The 13,908-nt window shown below is 39.7% G+C and overlaps 1 protein-coding gene across 6 annotated transcripts in view; it reads left to right on the plus strand.

Annotated features, from left to right (window-relative positions):
• Positions 1-13,908, plus strand: part of LRCH3 (leucine rich repeats and calponin homology domain containing 3) — an 89,256-nt gene that overhangs the window by 15,759 nt on the left and 59,589 nt on the right. For all 6 annotated transcript variants that reach the window (XM_023214882.3, XM_023214878.3, XM_023214877.3 and 3 more), the window contains exons 2-4: positions 7,593-7,737; positions 10,513-10,639; positions 13,623-13,728. In XM_023214882.3, coding sequence (XP_023070650.1) covers positions 7,593-7,737; positions 10,513-10,639; positions 13,623-13,728 — 378 coding nt within the window. The remainder of the gene's footprint in view (positions 1-7,592; positions 7,738-10,512; positions 10,640-13,622; positions 13,729-13,908) is intronic.

Consider the following 13,908-nt stretch of genomic DNA (forward strand, 5'->3'; position numbering starts at 1 on the left):
TCTTGCTGTGTCGCCCAGGCTGGAGTGAGTGGCGCGATCTCAGCTCACTGCCAGCTCTGCCTCCCGGGTTCCCGCCATTCTCCTGCCTCAGCCTCCCGAGTAGCTGGGACTACAGGCGCTGCCACCACGCCCGGCTAATTTTTTGTATTTTTTAGTAGAGACGGGGTTTCACCATGTTAGCCAGGATGGTCTCGATCTCCTGACCTTGTGATCCGCCCGCCTCGGCCTCCGAAAGTGCTGGGATTACAGGCGTGAGCCACCGCGCCTGGCTGCACCATGTTTTTAAATCCACTTGGCTAATCTCTGCATTTTGGTCATTTGATCTGTCTTTTAGATAATTTATATTTCATATCATTATTGGTATGTTAGGGCCTAAGTCTGCCATTTTGTTTGTTGTTTCCCTTGTTTTCCTTTCTGTGTTCTTTTTCTTGCCTTACCGTGGATTTCTGGAACATTTTTTAGAATTCTATTTTTGTTTCTCTGTAGTGTTTTTGAGCATATCTCTTTGTGTAGCTCTTAGTTGTTGCCCTAGGTACTGCATGAGAGATGTCTGACTTGCCAGTCTATTGGTAGGTATCGTTATTTTATGAGTTTGAGTGAAGTATAGAAACCTTACCACCTTCACGTCCCTTTACTTTCCCTGTTGTTGTTGTCTTAAATATTTTCTCTATAAATACTTAAATACTAGCATCACATAAAATAGTCTTATAATTTTTGCTTCCAATATAATTTGGAACACTCTAGAGAAGGAAAGTCTTTTATATTTACCCATATTTTTGCTTCGTGTTATGTACTGAATTTCATCCCTCACCCACAAATTCATACATTGAAGTCCTAAGTCTCAGTACCTGCGATGGTGTTTGGAGATAGTACTTTTAAAGAGGTAATTCAGTCAAGATGGCATCATGTAGTTGGAGGTGATGTCCCCGTAAGAGGAGATTAGCACAAAGACTGACAGAGAGGAAAGATGATATGGAGACTCAGAAGACAGCATCTGCAAGCCAGAGAGAGACCTCAGAAGAAGCCAATCCTGCTCACACCTTCATCTCAGACTTCTAACCTCCAGAATTGTGAGAAAATACATTTGTATTGTTTCAGCTGCCCACTGTGTGGTATTTTCAGCTCTAACAAACTAATACGCTGTGTCCTTTCTTGGTGTTTTAAGATTCCTTTCTTTCACCACTTCCTTTCTATTTAGAGAACTTCCATGACTCATTCTTTTAGATTACATCTGCTGCTACAGACTCTCTTAGTTTTCATTCATCTGAGAATGTGTTGATCTCCTCTTGATTCCTGAAGGACGTTTTGCTGGATATATATACAATTCTGGATGAACAGTCTTTTCTTTTAGTGTTTGAAAGATGTTGGGCCAGGCATAGTGTAATTGCAACACTTTGGGAGGCGGAGATGAGCAGATCACTTGAGCCCAGGGGTTCAAGACCAGCCTAGGCAATATGGCAAAACCCCATCTCTACAAAAAATTGTAGGCATGGCATGGCAGCACATGCCTGTAGTCTCAGCTACCTGGAAGGCTGAGGTGGGAGGATCACCTGAGCCCAGGAGATCAGAGCTGCAGTGAGCCATGATCATGCCATTGCACTCCAACCTGGGTGACAGAGTGAGACTGTCTCAAAAAAAAAAAAAAAAAAGATGATGTTGTGCCACTTCTTTCTGGCTTCCGTGGTTTCTGATATGAAATCTACTATCATTTCAATTGTTTCTCTCTTACTGCTTTCAAGATTTTTTTTTCTTGGCCAGGCATGGTGGCTCATGCCTGTTATCCCAGCACTTTGGGAGGCTAAGGCAGGAGAATCACTTGAGGCCAGGAGTTCAGGACCAGCCTGGACAACATAGTGAGACCTCTTCTCTACAAAAAATACAAAAATTAGCCAGGAGTGGTGGCGTGTGCCTGTAGTCCCAGCTACTCAGGAGGCTGAGGTGGGAGGATCTCTTGAGCCCCAGAGGTAGAGGTTGCAGTGAGCCGTGATGGTGCCAGTGCACTCCAGCAGGGGTAACAGAGGGAGACCCTGTCTGGGGGAAAAAAAAAAAAAAGACTTTTTTTTCTCTGTCTTCAGTTTTCAGAAGTTTGACTAGAATGTGCCTTGTGGGTGTCTTTGGGTTTATCCTCTCTGGGGTTTGCTTAGCTTCTTGAATCCATAGGTTCATGACTCTTGCCAGACTTAGGAAGCGATCTCTTCAGTTCGTGTTTCAGCCCTGAGAATTGCTGACGTGTTCAGCCCTGACCTCCTTCTCTTTTTCCAGGATTCTGATGACATGAGTGTTCGATTATTGTTGCAGTCCCATAGTCCTTGCTCTGTTCAGGTTTTTTTTTTTTTCCCAGTCTGTTTTCTCTCTGTTGTTGAGACTGGGTGATTTCTGTTCTGTCTTGCGGCTCCCGGATTCCTTCCTCTCTGCCCTCCACTGTGCTGTGGAGCCATCCATTGAGCTTTTTCTGTTTGTTTCCCCCTCATATCTTCTTTCTTGAGACCTTCTTTTTTGTTGTTGTTGTTGAGGCTTTCTGGTTTTCATCAGAGTTTGCAATTGCTCTCTGAAGCATTCTTAGGATGGTCTAGCATCTCTGTCATCTTAGTGTTGGCATTGATTGTTTTTTATCCAGTTTGAGATCTTCCTGGTCCTTAGTATTATAAATGTTTTCAGTTGTGCATTTTGGGGATTATAAGAGTCATTACAGTCTGGCAAGGATGGAGATTTAGGCTCCCCACGTGACCTTTGAGTAGGGGTGAGGCTTCTCAGAGGTTGCATGGGAAGCCTGTTTTTTCCCAGTTTTTTCTGACATTTGGGTGGAATAGAGCAGTTATTATCTAAAAGTTTTCTGTCTTGCTAAGCTACCCTTTCCTGGTGCTTTATTATTATTTTGTTATTTTTATTTTTTGAGATGGAGTTTCAGTCCCAGGTTGGAGTTCAGCAGCATGATCTCGGCTCACTGCAACCTCCGCCTCCTGGGTTCAAGGGATTCTCCTGCCTCAGCCTCCTGAGGAGCTGAGATTACAGGTGGCCACCACCATGCCCAGCTAGTTTTTGTATTTATTTTAGAAACAGGGCTTTCACCATGTTGGCCAGGCTAATCTCTAACTCCTGACCTCAGGTGATTCACCAGCCTCTGCCTCTCAAAATGCTGGGATTACAGGCACGAACTACCATGCCTGGCTATTTTATTTTTAAACTTGGAGAGGTCAGCTCCAAGTCTGGGACACATGAGGCAAAAAGAAAACCCAGGGAATTCATTGCTATTGTTTCTTGAGTCCTGAGGTCCCTAGCCATCTTCTCTCAACCTTGTATCAGTTTTATTTATATTACCTAGGGTTTTTAGTTATAAATTAAAATTTTACATAATTTTAGAGATTTTAAAGGTACCTGTCACTAACAAGAGGCAGATTACATTTCTTTTCTACTTTGAGTATACACATTTAATTTTTTAAATTACTGTGGTAAAATATACAGAAAAAATAGGAAAAGTCACTAATTGGCATTTAAAGTTACTATTTTGATAAAATGAAAGTTAATGGTTAAAGTAAACTAAAGTCAGGTTAAAAAAAATCAGACTTTTGAATGAAAAGCATTAGAAAAACTGTTTTGTGATCTCCCTGGGTTACATAATTAATAGTTAAAATGATTTTTTATTGCATTATCTCAATAAAATTGTCATGGGAGTGGTAAGGTGGTTGAAAACGAAAAAGAAATACCTAAGCAGAGAGTGTTTTTCAATGTGACAAATGTGATTAGAAAGGCTGAATAGTGTGACGCACTCTGGTGACTTATCACGAGTCTTCAGTTACTGGGCTGCTGCTTGCGTTCTTTAGTCTGTGGGACGCACCATGCACAGTATCACTGGGATTTGTTAAATAGCCATCAAATCATATTTTAAATTATTACTTTTATATAAATCTTTAGGAACTTGACTTTTTGAAAATTACTTTTTAGTTTATTTCATGTTGATTGTGTTATTTTAGAAATTTTCATAGTTTGCATTTACCATTTCTTTATATGTTAAAGGATATTATTCCTATACTATTCTTTACAATTTTACATTGCTGAGTGTTGAAACTCTCTTATACAGATTATTTGTCATCATCTCTGGCCATTTTCACATTCATAGTAGTGTCTGTTCTCACAGAAAATGATTGTCCTGTACATGTGGGTTTTGCGTAATGGGCTCATAGTAGTGTCTGTTCTCACAGAAAATGAGCGTACTGTATATGTGGGTTTTGCATAATGGGCTGATTGGGTAAGGATGATGTCACTTTGTGGGATTGCCTGAAGGAGTTACTAGAAGAACATAAGACTTTTGACTGCTAGCATTTCTTAATAAATGCCATACTGTTGAAAACATTAATTTGTGTTTGGACTGGAGTGAACTGTAGTTTTCCTGGCTTAGTTACTGAGATTTAAAGAAATAAGTCCTAATGTCATAATTACATAGCCAAATAGAATGAAATATTAAGCATTTTTCTCCCTGGCAGAGAGAAATGGGGTTAAGAAGGAAAGAAGTTACTAACTGCCAGTCTCCGTTACACAGTTGTGAGACTAATTTTTGAGATTTGAAGTTCAGGAATACTTTGGAATTTTGTTTCTGTAATTTCTGTATTCTTCATTTTATTGCTGAGACATAAGATATGGTTATTAGAAAAGTCCATAATTTTAGAGATTTTGAAGGTACATGTCACTAAGAAGAGGCAGATTACATTTCTTTTCTACTTGGAATACTACATATTTGATTTTTTAAATTGTGGTAAAACATGCCGTTTTACCCATTTTTAAGTATCTGTTCAGTGGTATTAAGAGCCTTCATACTGTTGTGTGGCTATCACCAACTAAATCCACTTCTAGAACTTTTTTCATTATCCCAGACTGCAACTCGGTATGCATTAAACACTCACTCTTCATTACTTCCTGGTAATCATTCTGCTTTATGTCTTTATGAATTTGGCTGTTCTAGGGACCTCATATAAATGGAATCATATTTGTCCTTTGATGTCTGGCATATTTCACTTACCATAATGTTTGCAAACTTCATGTTGTAGCATGTCAAAGAATTTTATTCCTTTTTGAATGTAGAATAATACTCCATTGTGTGCGTATACACATTTATGGAAATATCTGTTCACCCATTGGTAGACATTTGTTTCCACCTTTTGACAGTTGTGAATAATGCTGATATGAATATCGGCCTTCAAATATCTGTTCAAGTCCCTGCTTTCAGTTCTTTTTTGAGGTGGAGTCTCGCTCTGTTGCCCAAGCTGGAGTGTAGGCGCCATCTTGGCTCACTGCAACCAAGCTGGATCATATGGTAGCTCTGTTTTTAGTTTTTTGAGAAGCCTTCAAACAGCCTCCTGGGTTCAAGTGATTCTCCTGTCTCAGACTCCCAAGTAGCTGAGATTACAGGCACATGCCACCATGCCTGGCTAATTTTTGTGGCCTTTGTAGAGACAGGGTTTTGCCATGTTGGCCAGGCTAGTCTCACACTCCTGACCTCAAGTGATCCACACACCTCGGCCTGTCAAAGTGCTGGCATTATAGGCGCAAGCCACCGCACCCAACCAGTTCTTTTCATTATATACCCAGAAGGAGAATTGTTGGATTGTATGGATCATAAATATAATTCTATGTTTAATTTTTTGAGGAACTGCCATATTCTTTTCCACAGTGGCTGTACCATTTTACTTTCCAGCTTGCAAAGCACAAAGGTTCTGATTTCTCCACATTCTTACCAACACCTGTTGTTTTTTTCCTTTTTTAATAATAGTTGTCTGAATGGGTATGAAGTGGTATCTTACTGTAGTTTTTAAAATTTCTGTGAGTGCATCATGGCTGCATATATTTATGGGGTCTGTGAGATACTCTGATAGAGCCATACAATGTGGAATAGTCACATCAGGGTAAACGGGGTATCCATCACCCCAAGCATTGGTGCTGTGTTACAATCCAATCATACTCTTTGAGTTATTTCAAAATGTACAATAAATGATCGTTGACTGTAGTCATTCCCGACAGTGACTTTATGATTTTAAAAAAAGAGAAAACGTGGTAAGCAAATGAATCTCACAGTAATTAATTAAATCAAAGTGGGTATTGATAGAGAGATGGTTTGTCATATTCCTTTGTCCTCTGCATTTTCTGAAAGTTTGCAGCTGATCCAGATGCTTAATCAGACTCAGGTTCTGTTCCTTTGGCAAAACCACAGGTAATGTTCCATTCTTCTAATGGGAGGCGTATAATTTCTTTTTTTTCTTTTTTGAGACAGAATCTCGCTCTGTTGCCCAGGCTGGAGTGCGGTGGCTCTATCTCTGCTCACTGCAACCTCTGCCTCCCAGGTTCAAGCAGTTCTGCCTCAGCTTCCCAAGTAGCTGGGATTACAGGTGTGTGCCACCATGCCCAGCTAATTTTTGTGTTTTTAGTAGAGATGGGGTTTCACCATGTTGGGCAGGCTGGTCTCAAATTCCTGACCTCAAGTGATCCACCTGCCTTGGCCTCCCAAAGTGCTGGGATTACAGGCATGAGCCACTGCGCCTGGCCTGAGGCATGTAATTTCAGATTGTCTTTTGTAAAGATAACAGCTGTTGATGTTTAATTCTAGATCCATTAATTCATAGGGGTTTCACAATTGTGATAGTCTATCATTCTTTTTTATTCGTAGCTAGAATACTTTTATAGTGAGATGCTCCCATTCATCTGTTGTTTACTCAATGATACCTTTATATAGGGAAGGCAGGATAAATGTTTGATTTTTTTTTCTCTTAATTTCCTCAAATGTTTGATTTTTCCTTCAGTTGTATTAGTTTGTTTTCATGCTGCTGATAAACACATACCTGAAACTGGGAACAAAAGGAGGTTTAATTGGCTTACAGTTCCACATGGCTGGGAGGCCTCAGAATCATGGCAGGAGGTGAAAGGTACTTAATTACATGGCAGCGTCAAGAGCAAATGAGGAGGGAGCAAAAGTGGAAATCCCTGATAAACCCATAAGATCTCGTGAGACTTATTCACTATCATGAGAATAACATGGAGAAACCAGCCTCCGTGATTCAGTTACCTCTCCACTGGGTCCCTCCCACAGCATGGGGGAATTCTGGGTAATACAATTCAAGTGGGGACTTGGGGGCACAGCCAAACCGTATCACCAGTTTACAAGATACTGTATTAGTTTCCTGTCATCTTTTTCAGGTGTGTGTCATAGACTCATGTAGTTTAATATATGTGATGAATTTCAGTCTCTCGCAGTCATCTTTATCAAAGCTCAGATTGCCTCATCTTTGGCCGTGGGGAGCAAAGATGCTTCCTGAGTCCTTTTGACCTGACCTTGATCATCTTTGGTATTTTGTTTTGCTTTTCAAAAACCTCAGCATATTTTCTGTGCCTTTAGAAAGGTGGATTTTAGAGATCTATTTGTTTTAGGATATTTGGAACTGATTGATACGATCTTTGATATAATTTGGAAGCAGATATATGCCTTAGAGGTTGTGTTACTTTTAAAGGATAATAGTTTCATTTTTTAGTTTATGTGAAAAATCAAAACATTTCAATAAAATAAGTTCCAACGACTGATTTTAAACCTAATTTAATTTTTCTTTTAGACCTGTCACGAAATCGTCTTTCAGAAATTCCTATAGAAGCATGTCACTTTGTTTCTCTGGAAAATCTCAACTTGTACCAAAATTGTATTCGGTATATTCCAGAGGCAATTTTAAACCTACAAGCGCTAACGTTTTTAAATATTAGGTAAGAATGTTGTTTTCTATTTTAAATTTTTGGTTTTATGTGATCTTTTCAATTTTCCCCTCTCTTTCCCTAGAATATTTACCTATATATATGCTATCTGTTCATGTCAGCAGTTTCTATATGTGCTCTTGGATATATTAACAGTATTTCCTATGTCCCTCCAGTTTCTCGGTTTGTCTTTGGCTTTGCAGTACAGATGCTCCCTGACTTACAGTGGGGTTACATCACAGTAAACCCGTCTAAGTTGAAAATGCATTTCCCACATAATCCGTCAAATATTATAGCCTAGCCTAGCCTACTTTAAATGTGCTCAAAACACTTACAGTAGGCTACAGTTGAGCAAAATCATCTAACACGAGGCCTGTTTTATAATAAACTATTGAACAGCTCATACAATGTACTAGATAGTGTAATGAAGTATGGTTTCTACTGAATGTGTGTTGTTTTCCCACCATCATGAAGCTGAAAAATTGTAAGTGAGCTGTGGTTAGTTGGGAATGCCTGTAATTAACAAACCTTACTAGCCATTTGCCTAATTAGCTTGCAGCAGTCTTGTAGCAGTGCTTCTCCAATTACATTTTCTAAGTAGCTTCATTAAATAAGAATAATAGATCTGAAATTACTTTGTTTCTTGTGACCATGTATTTTTGCGTGTTAAGTTCCGAATGTATAAATGCGTTTATTCAACTAGTCTACTCCACTTTCACATCTTAAAATAACTCTTTTGTTGTTTTATTTCACTATAAAAGTTGCAAATGTTCATTGAAGATAATGTGCAAATGTGGAAAAATATAAAGGAAATTCATCAAAATATATCTGAATTTTTTAAGTGATCTTTTCCTTCTGTTTTTCCAGGTTTTTAGTCAAATTTTTAAATGAGTTTTCCCCTTATGAAACATTATTTAAAACTATTTTTGTATGTAATTATTGTACAGCTTATATACTGTTGAAAACACATTTTCCTCTGGGATCTTTCGTTTCTTCCGGTTTTTTACCATGATAAAAATAATATTAGCAGAGAATTTTGTATGTAAATGTTTACTTTTCTCTTTCCATAAGATAGATGTCTGGAAGTGGAATTGTTACTGGATTAAAAAGTGTTAAAGGCTTGGCCGGGCGCGGTGGCTCAAGCCTGTAATCCCAGCACTTTGGGAGGCCGAGACGGCGGATCACGAGGTCAGGAGATCGAGACCATCCTGGTGAAACATGGTGAAACCCTGTCTCTACTAAAAAATACAAAAAAAAAAAAAATAACTAGCCGGACGTGGTGGCAGGCGCCTATAGTCCCAGCTACTCGGGAGGCTGAGGCAGGAGAATGGCGTAAACCCGGGAGGCGGAGCTTGCAGTGAGCTGAGATCCAACCACTGCACCCCACCCGGGGCGAAAAAGAAAAACTCTGTCTCAAAAAAAAAAAAAAAAAAAAAAAAAAAAAAAAAAACTGTTAAAGGCTTATGATCTCAGTAAAAGATCTTACAAATGGGGAGGGAATTGGTCCTAAGGAATAAGACGTTGAATTTACATACGTAAAAATCTAGTTTATTTTAATCTTAGTAGATGTGGGGTTTTTTTTGTATTTTTCTTTTTTCTTTTTGTTTTGAGACAGGGATTTGCTCTTGTTGCCCAGGCTGGAGTGCAGTGGCGCGATCTTGGCTCACCACAACCTCCATCTTCTGGGTTCAAGCCATTCTCCTACCTCAGCCTCCCGAGTAGCTGGGATTACAGGTGCCGCCACCACGCCCGGCTAATTTTGTATTTTTAGTAGAGACGGGGTTTCACCATGTTGGCCAAGCTGGTCTCAAACTCTCGACCTCAGGTGATCCACCTGCCTTGGCCTCCCAAAGTGCTGGGATTACAGGCGTGAGCCACTGCGCCCGGCCGATAGATGTGTTTTATTATTGTACTTTTAGTTCTGGTTTGCATGTTTTTGTATAAATAAAAATTCTTTACCTGTAACTTGGTGTGATCTGTGAAATCACAACTTACTGCCATATTTTCACCATTAATGTGCATTTGATTATAATATTGTAATGATGAGGGAAACAGATTACAAGTTTTGTTTAGAAATATTCTTCAGTCTGGGCGCGGTGGCTCAAGCCTGTAATCCCAGCACTTTGGGAGGCCGAGACGGGCGGATCATGAGGTCAGGAGATCGAGACCATCCTGGCTAATACGGTGAAACCCCGTCTCTACTAAAAATACAAAAAAAGTTAGCTAGGCGTGGTGGCGGGCGCCTGTAGTCCCAGCTACTCGGGAGGCTGAGACAGGAGAATGGCGTGAGCCCGGGAGGCGGAGGTTGCAGTGAGTCGAGATCGCACCACTGCACTCCAGCCTGGGTGACAGAGCGAGACCCTGTCTCAAAAAAAAAAAAGAAAAAAGAAAGAAAAAGAAATCTTCAGAAGGAAGGAGGATGATATTATCCACCTTTTAAAAAATATTTTCCTGCATGAATTTTACTTTAATAAAGCAATACTATGTTTATGTAGTACTTCCTTGTTTACCAAGGAGTTTTCTTGTGCGGTAGCCCTGTAGGATAGGTAGGGAGATAGGGAGATCTTCAGTTTACAGATGAGAAATCTCTGTAAGATGCAGATTAAGTTCAACACTGTGCCTGTAACCATAAAGTGACCACCAATAAAACGAAGGCTAGAACTCCAGTACCCTGTTTGTTTCTTGCAAGACTCATATTTGTTATTTTACTGAGTATAGAGTGAGAAAGGGAAAATTTTTCTTCAGTGGTGGACTCTGATTCTTCTCTCTTTCTGCTTACCCATTTAGTCGGAACCAACTGTCAACATTGCCGGTACACTTGTGTAATTTGCCGTTGAAAGTTTTAATTGCTAGTAATAACAAATTGGTATCACTTCCAGAAGAAATTGGACACCTTAGACATTTGATGGAACTTGTAAGTTAATATTTTTGATCGTCCAGCGCGCGCACGTGTGTGTGTGTGTGTGTGTATGAAACCTTGGAGAGACAGATGTATACAGAGTCGCACCATAGTCTCTTATATGGCCAAGATTTATTATTGAGATATGTTTTGACTTATTTTCCAGTATTGGTAATGAATCATATACTGAATTTTCAGTACTCAAGTGGTTGGCACACAGAACTAAGAACTGAAAGTACAAGCCTAATCGGCCCACACAGATGGGAAAAAGCTTCATTAGAATTATGTTCTAACCAATATTAGATGATTTCTTGGTCATTAAATTTTTGAGATGTGTTAATATAATTGAATTTTTCAAAATAAATGTATTTGTATCATCAATATTCTGATTTTTTATTAGCTCCTATAGGGGAATGGCACTACAAAGGTTAGGTTTATTTTTTGCCTTACATTATATCTTTAGAACCTATCTCCCACTTTATAAAGTAAAATATACTTCATTGCTATGTGTTTTTGTTTTGTTTTTTTGGAGACGGAGTCTCACTCTGTCGCCCAGGCTGGAGTGCAGTGGCGCTATCTTGGCTCACTGGGATCTTGGCTCCACCTCCTGGTTTCAAGGGATTCTCCTGCCTCAGCCTCCAGAGTAGCTGGGACTAGAGGCGCCCGCCACCACGCCTGGCTAATTTTTTGTATTTTTAGTAGAGACAGGGTTTCACCGTGGTAGCCAGGATGGTCTCGATCTCCTGACCTTGTGATTCGCCCGCCTCGGCCTCCCAAAGTGCTGGGATTACAGGCGTGAGCCACCGCGCCCGGCCCTATTGCCATGTATTTTCTAAGACACTTAATTGAACTCCTTCACCTAATCACTTCTTGAGTATTTACCTTCTGAGCATGGGAATAACAATTTTCTCGTTTAATCACCATGATAATGAATTGATTACTAAAATTATTTTCATTTTATAACTGAGGAAGCTAGCACTCAAAATAGGTTAAATAATTTGCCTAAGGTTATATAACAGAAGTAGTATTTGAAACTAGACTATCTTCAGTCGTTATGAAGTGGTCAAATACAATTACATCCATTAGGATTAGGGGTATGGTTTCATGTAGGTTTATTAACAAAGATGGAAGATGGTTGTCATAAATGAATACGTATGTAATATAGTTGAATCACTTTTTTCAGTTAGATTATGAATGTAAGAGGTTATTTGTGAAAATCCACAAATATATTAAAACTAGAGTCTACATTCTAGACCACTATTTTTGGAGCCAGTTAGACCTAGGACATAAAGGTCAGAATGTATGTTTGCATGTCTTCAGAACTTGGGTTAAAAACATGAGCTAGAAGTAAACTAGACTCTAATTCAAATTCTTATTTTCAAATCATTTAAACATTTTGTTTCTACTTATTCAGTCCTAAATACTTAAAAGATAGAGATGTGTTACAGAAGCTTTTAGTTTTCTACAAAAGAGGTTAATTGATATCCTCAGTCATATAAGGAACTTATGGCAGAATAAGAATTAGTGTCCTGCCTGGGCGCAGTGGCTCACGCTTGTAATCTTAGCACTTTGAGAGGCCGAGGCAGGCAAATCACCTGAGGTCAGGAGTTTGAGACCAGCCTGGTCAACATGGTGAAACCCCGTCTCTACTAAAAATACAAAAATTAGCCAGGCATGGTGGCACCTGCTACCCCAGCAACTTGGGAGGCTGAGGCAGGAGAATCACTTGAACCCAGGAGTCAGAGTTGCAGTGAGCTGAGATCACACCACTGTACTCCAGCCTGGTCAACAGAGTGAGACTCCGTCTCAAAAAAAAGAAAAAATTCATAAATGAGTATCCCTAAAGCTCTCCATTCCCATCTGATGGTCTTTCAGCAACATCCTTGTTGGCTCACTATTTTTTTCCTCTTCAGTAAGTGAAAGCAAACTGCTGTTTTCTACATCTACATATTTTCTGAGAGATTATGTATTGCTGTTCCCTTTTGGCTCAAACTCAATTTTTCTATCCTTTCAAATTTTTTTTTCCTAGCTAGGATTTGAACCTATATCCTTTCAACTTCTTTTAGAACCCTTTTAATGCCTAGAACATTGGACTGAGAAGTCTAGCTTCTAGCCAGGCACAGTGGCTCTTGCCTGTAATCACAGCACTTTGGGAGGCCGAGGCAGGTGGATCACCTGAGGTCAGGAGTTTCAGACCAGCATTGTCAACATGGTGAAACCCCACCTCTACTAAAAATACAAAAATTAGCCAGGCATGGTGGTGGGTGCCTGTAGTCCCAGCTACTTGGGAGGCTGAGGCAGGAGAATTACTGGAACTGGGAGGCGGAGCTTGCAGTGAGCCGAGATCACGCCACTGTACCTCTAGCCTGGGCGGCAGAGCGAGACTCCGTCTCAAAAAAAAAAAAAAAGTCTAGTTTCTGATTCTACTTCAATTATTAATTGGTAGGAAAAGTAAAACTAGTCTTTTCTCTAAGCATATTTTAAGTATTAAAAAATAACATTTGAAACTTATTGAAAAATTTGGCAAGTGGTCTTTTTTTATTCTTCTTTCTTTTTTAAAAAAAGAAAATAGAGACAAGTCCTCACCATGTTGCCCAGGCTGGTCTGAAACTGCTGGTCTCATGCGATCCACCCGCCTCAGCTTCCCAAAGTGCTGGGAGTAGGCGTGAGCACCACACTGGACAGCAGGCGGCCTTTTCTAAATAGTAAATGTGTTATTTCTTTCAGTCGTATTGGCACAGTTTTAAGTGTTAATGTGGCAGCTTCCCTCTGTTCACATAATGATGGGTTTGCAAATTACCTTGGCTGACCTCAGATTTACAGTATTCTGAATTTATTAATCTTGGAGCCTGTAGGTAGTCGCTTGTCAGAACCGTTGAATTAAGCTATTAAGTAAGATACCAGAAGGTCTCCCAAACATACCTAATTTTATAGACAGTTTAAAGCAGACAAGTTTGTAATGTTAGGACAATCTTTATTTTGTATCTTTTCAAAATAGGATGTGAGCTGCAATGAAATTCAAACTATACCTTCCCAAATTGGTAACCTGGAGGCCTTGAGAGACCTTAATGTAAGAAGAAATCACCTAGTACATTTGCCTGAAGGTAAGAAACTATGAAATGATGATTATTATTTTAAAGCTCTCTCAGACCAATCAAGACAAAAATGTATAAGGGTTACATCCAGGCTGGGCGCTGTGACTCATGCCTGTAATCCCAACACTTTTAGAGGCAGAGGAGGGAGGATTGCTTGAACCCAGGAATTCCAGACCAGCCTGGGCCACA

The sequence above is a fragment of the Piliocolobus tephrosceles genome, chromosome 2, assembly GCF_002776525.5.
Source record: "Piliocolobus tephrosceles isolate RC106 chromosome 2, ASM277652v3, whole genome shotgun sequence".
In the NCBI taxonomy this organism is placed as follows: domain Eukaryota; kingdom Metazoa; phylum Chordata; class Mammalia; order Primates; family Cercopithecidae; genus Piliocolobus; species Piliocolobus tephrosceles.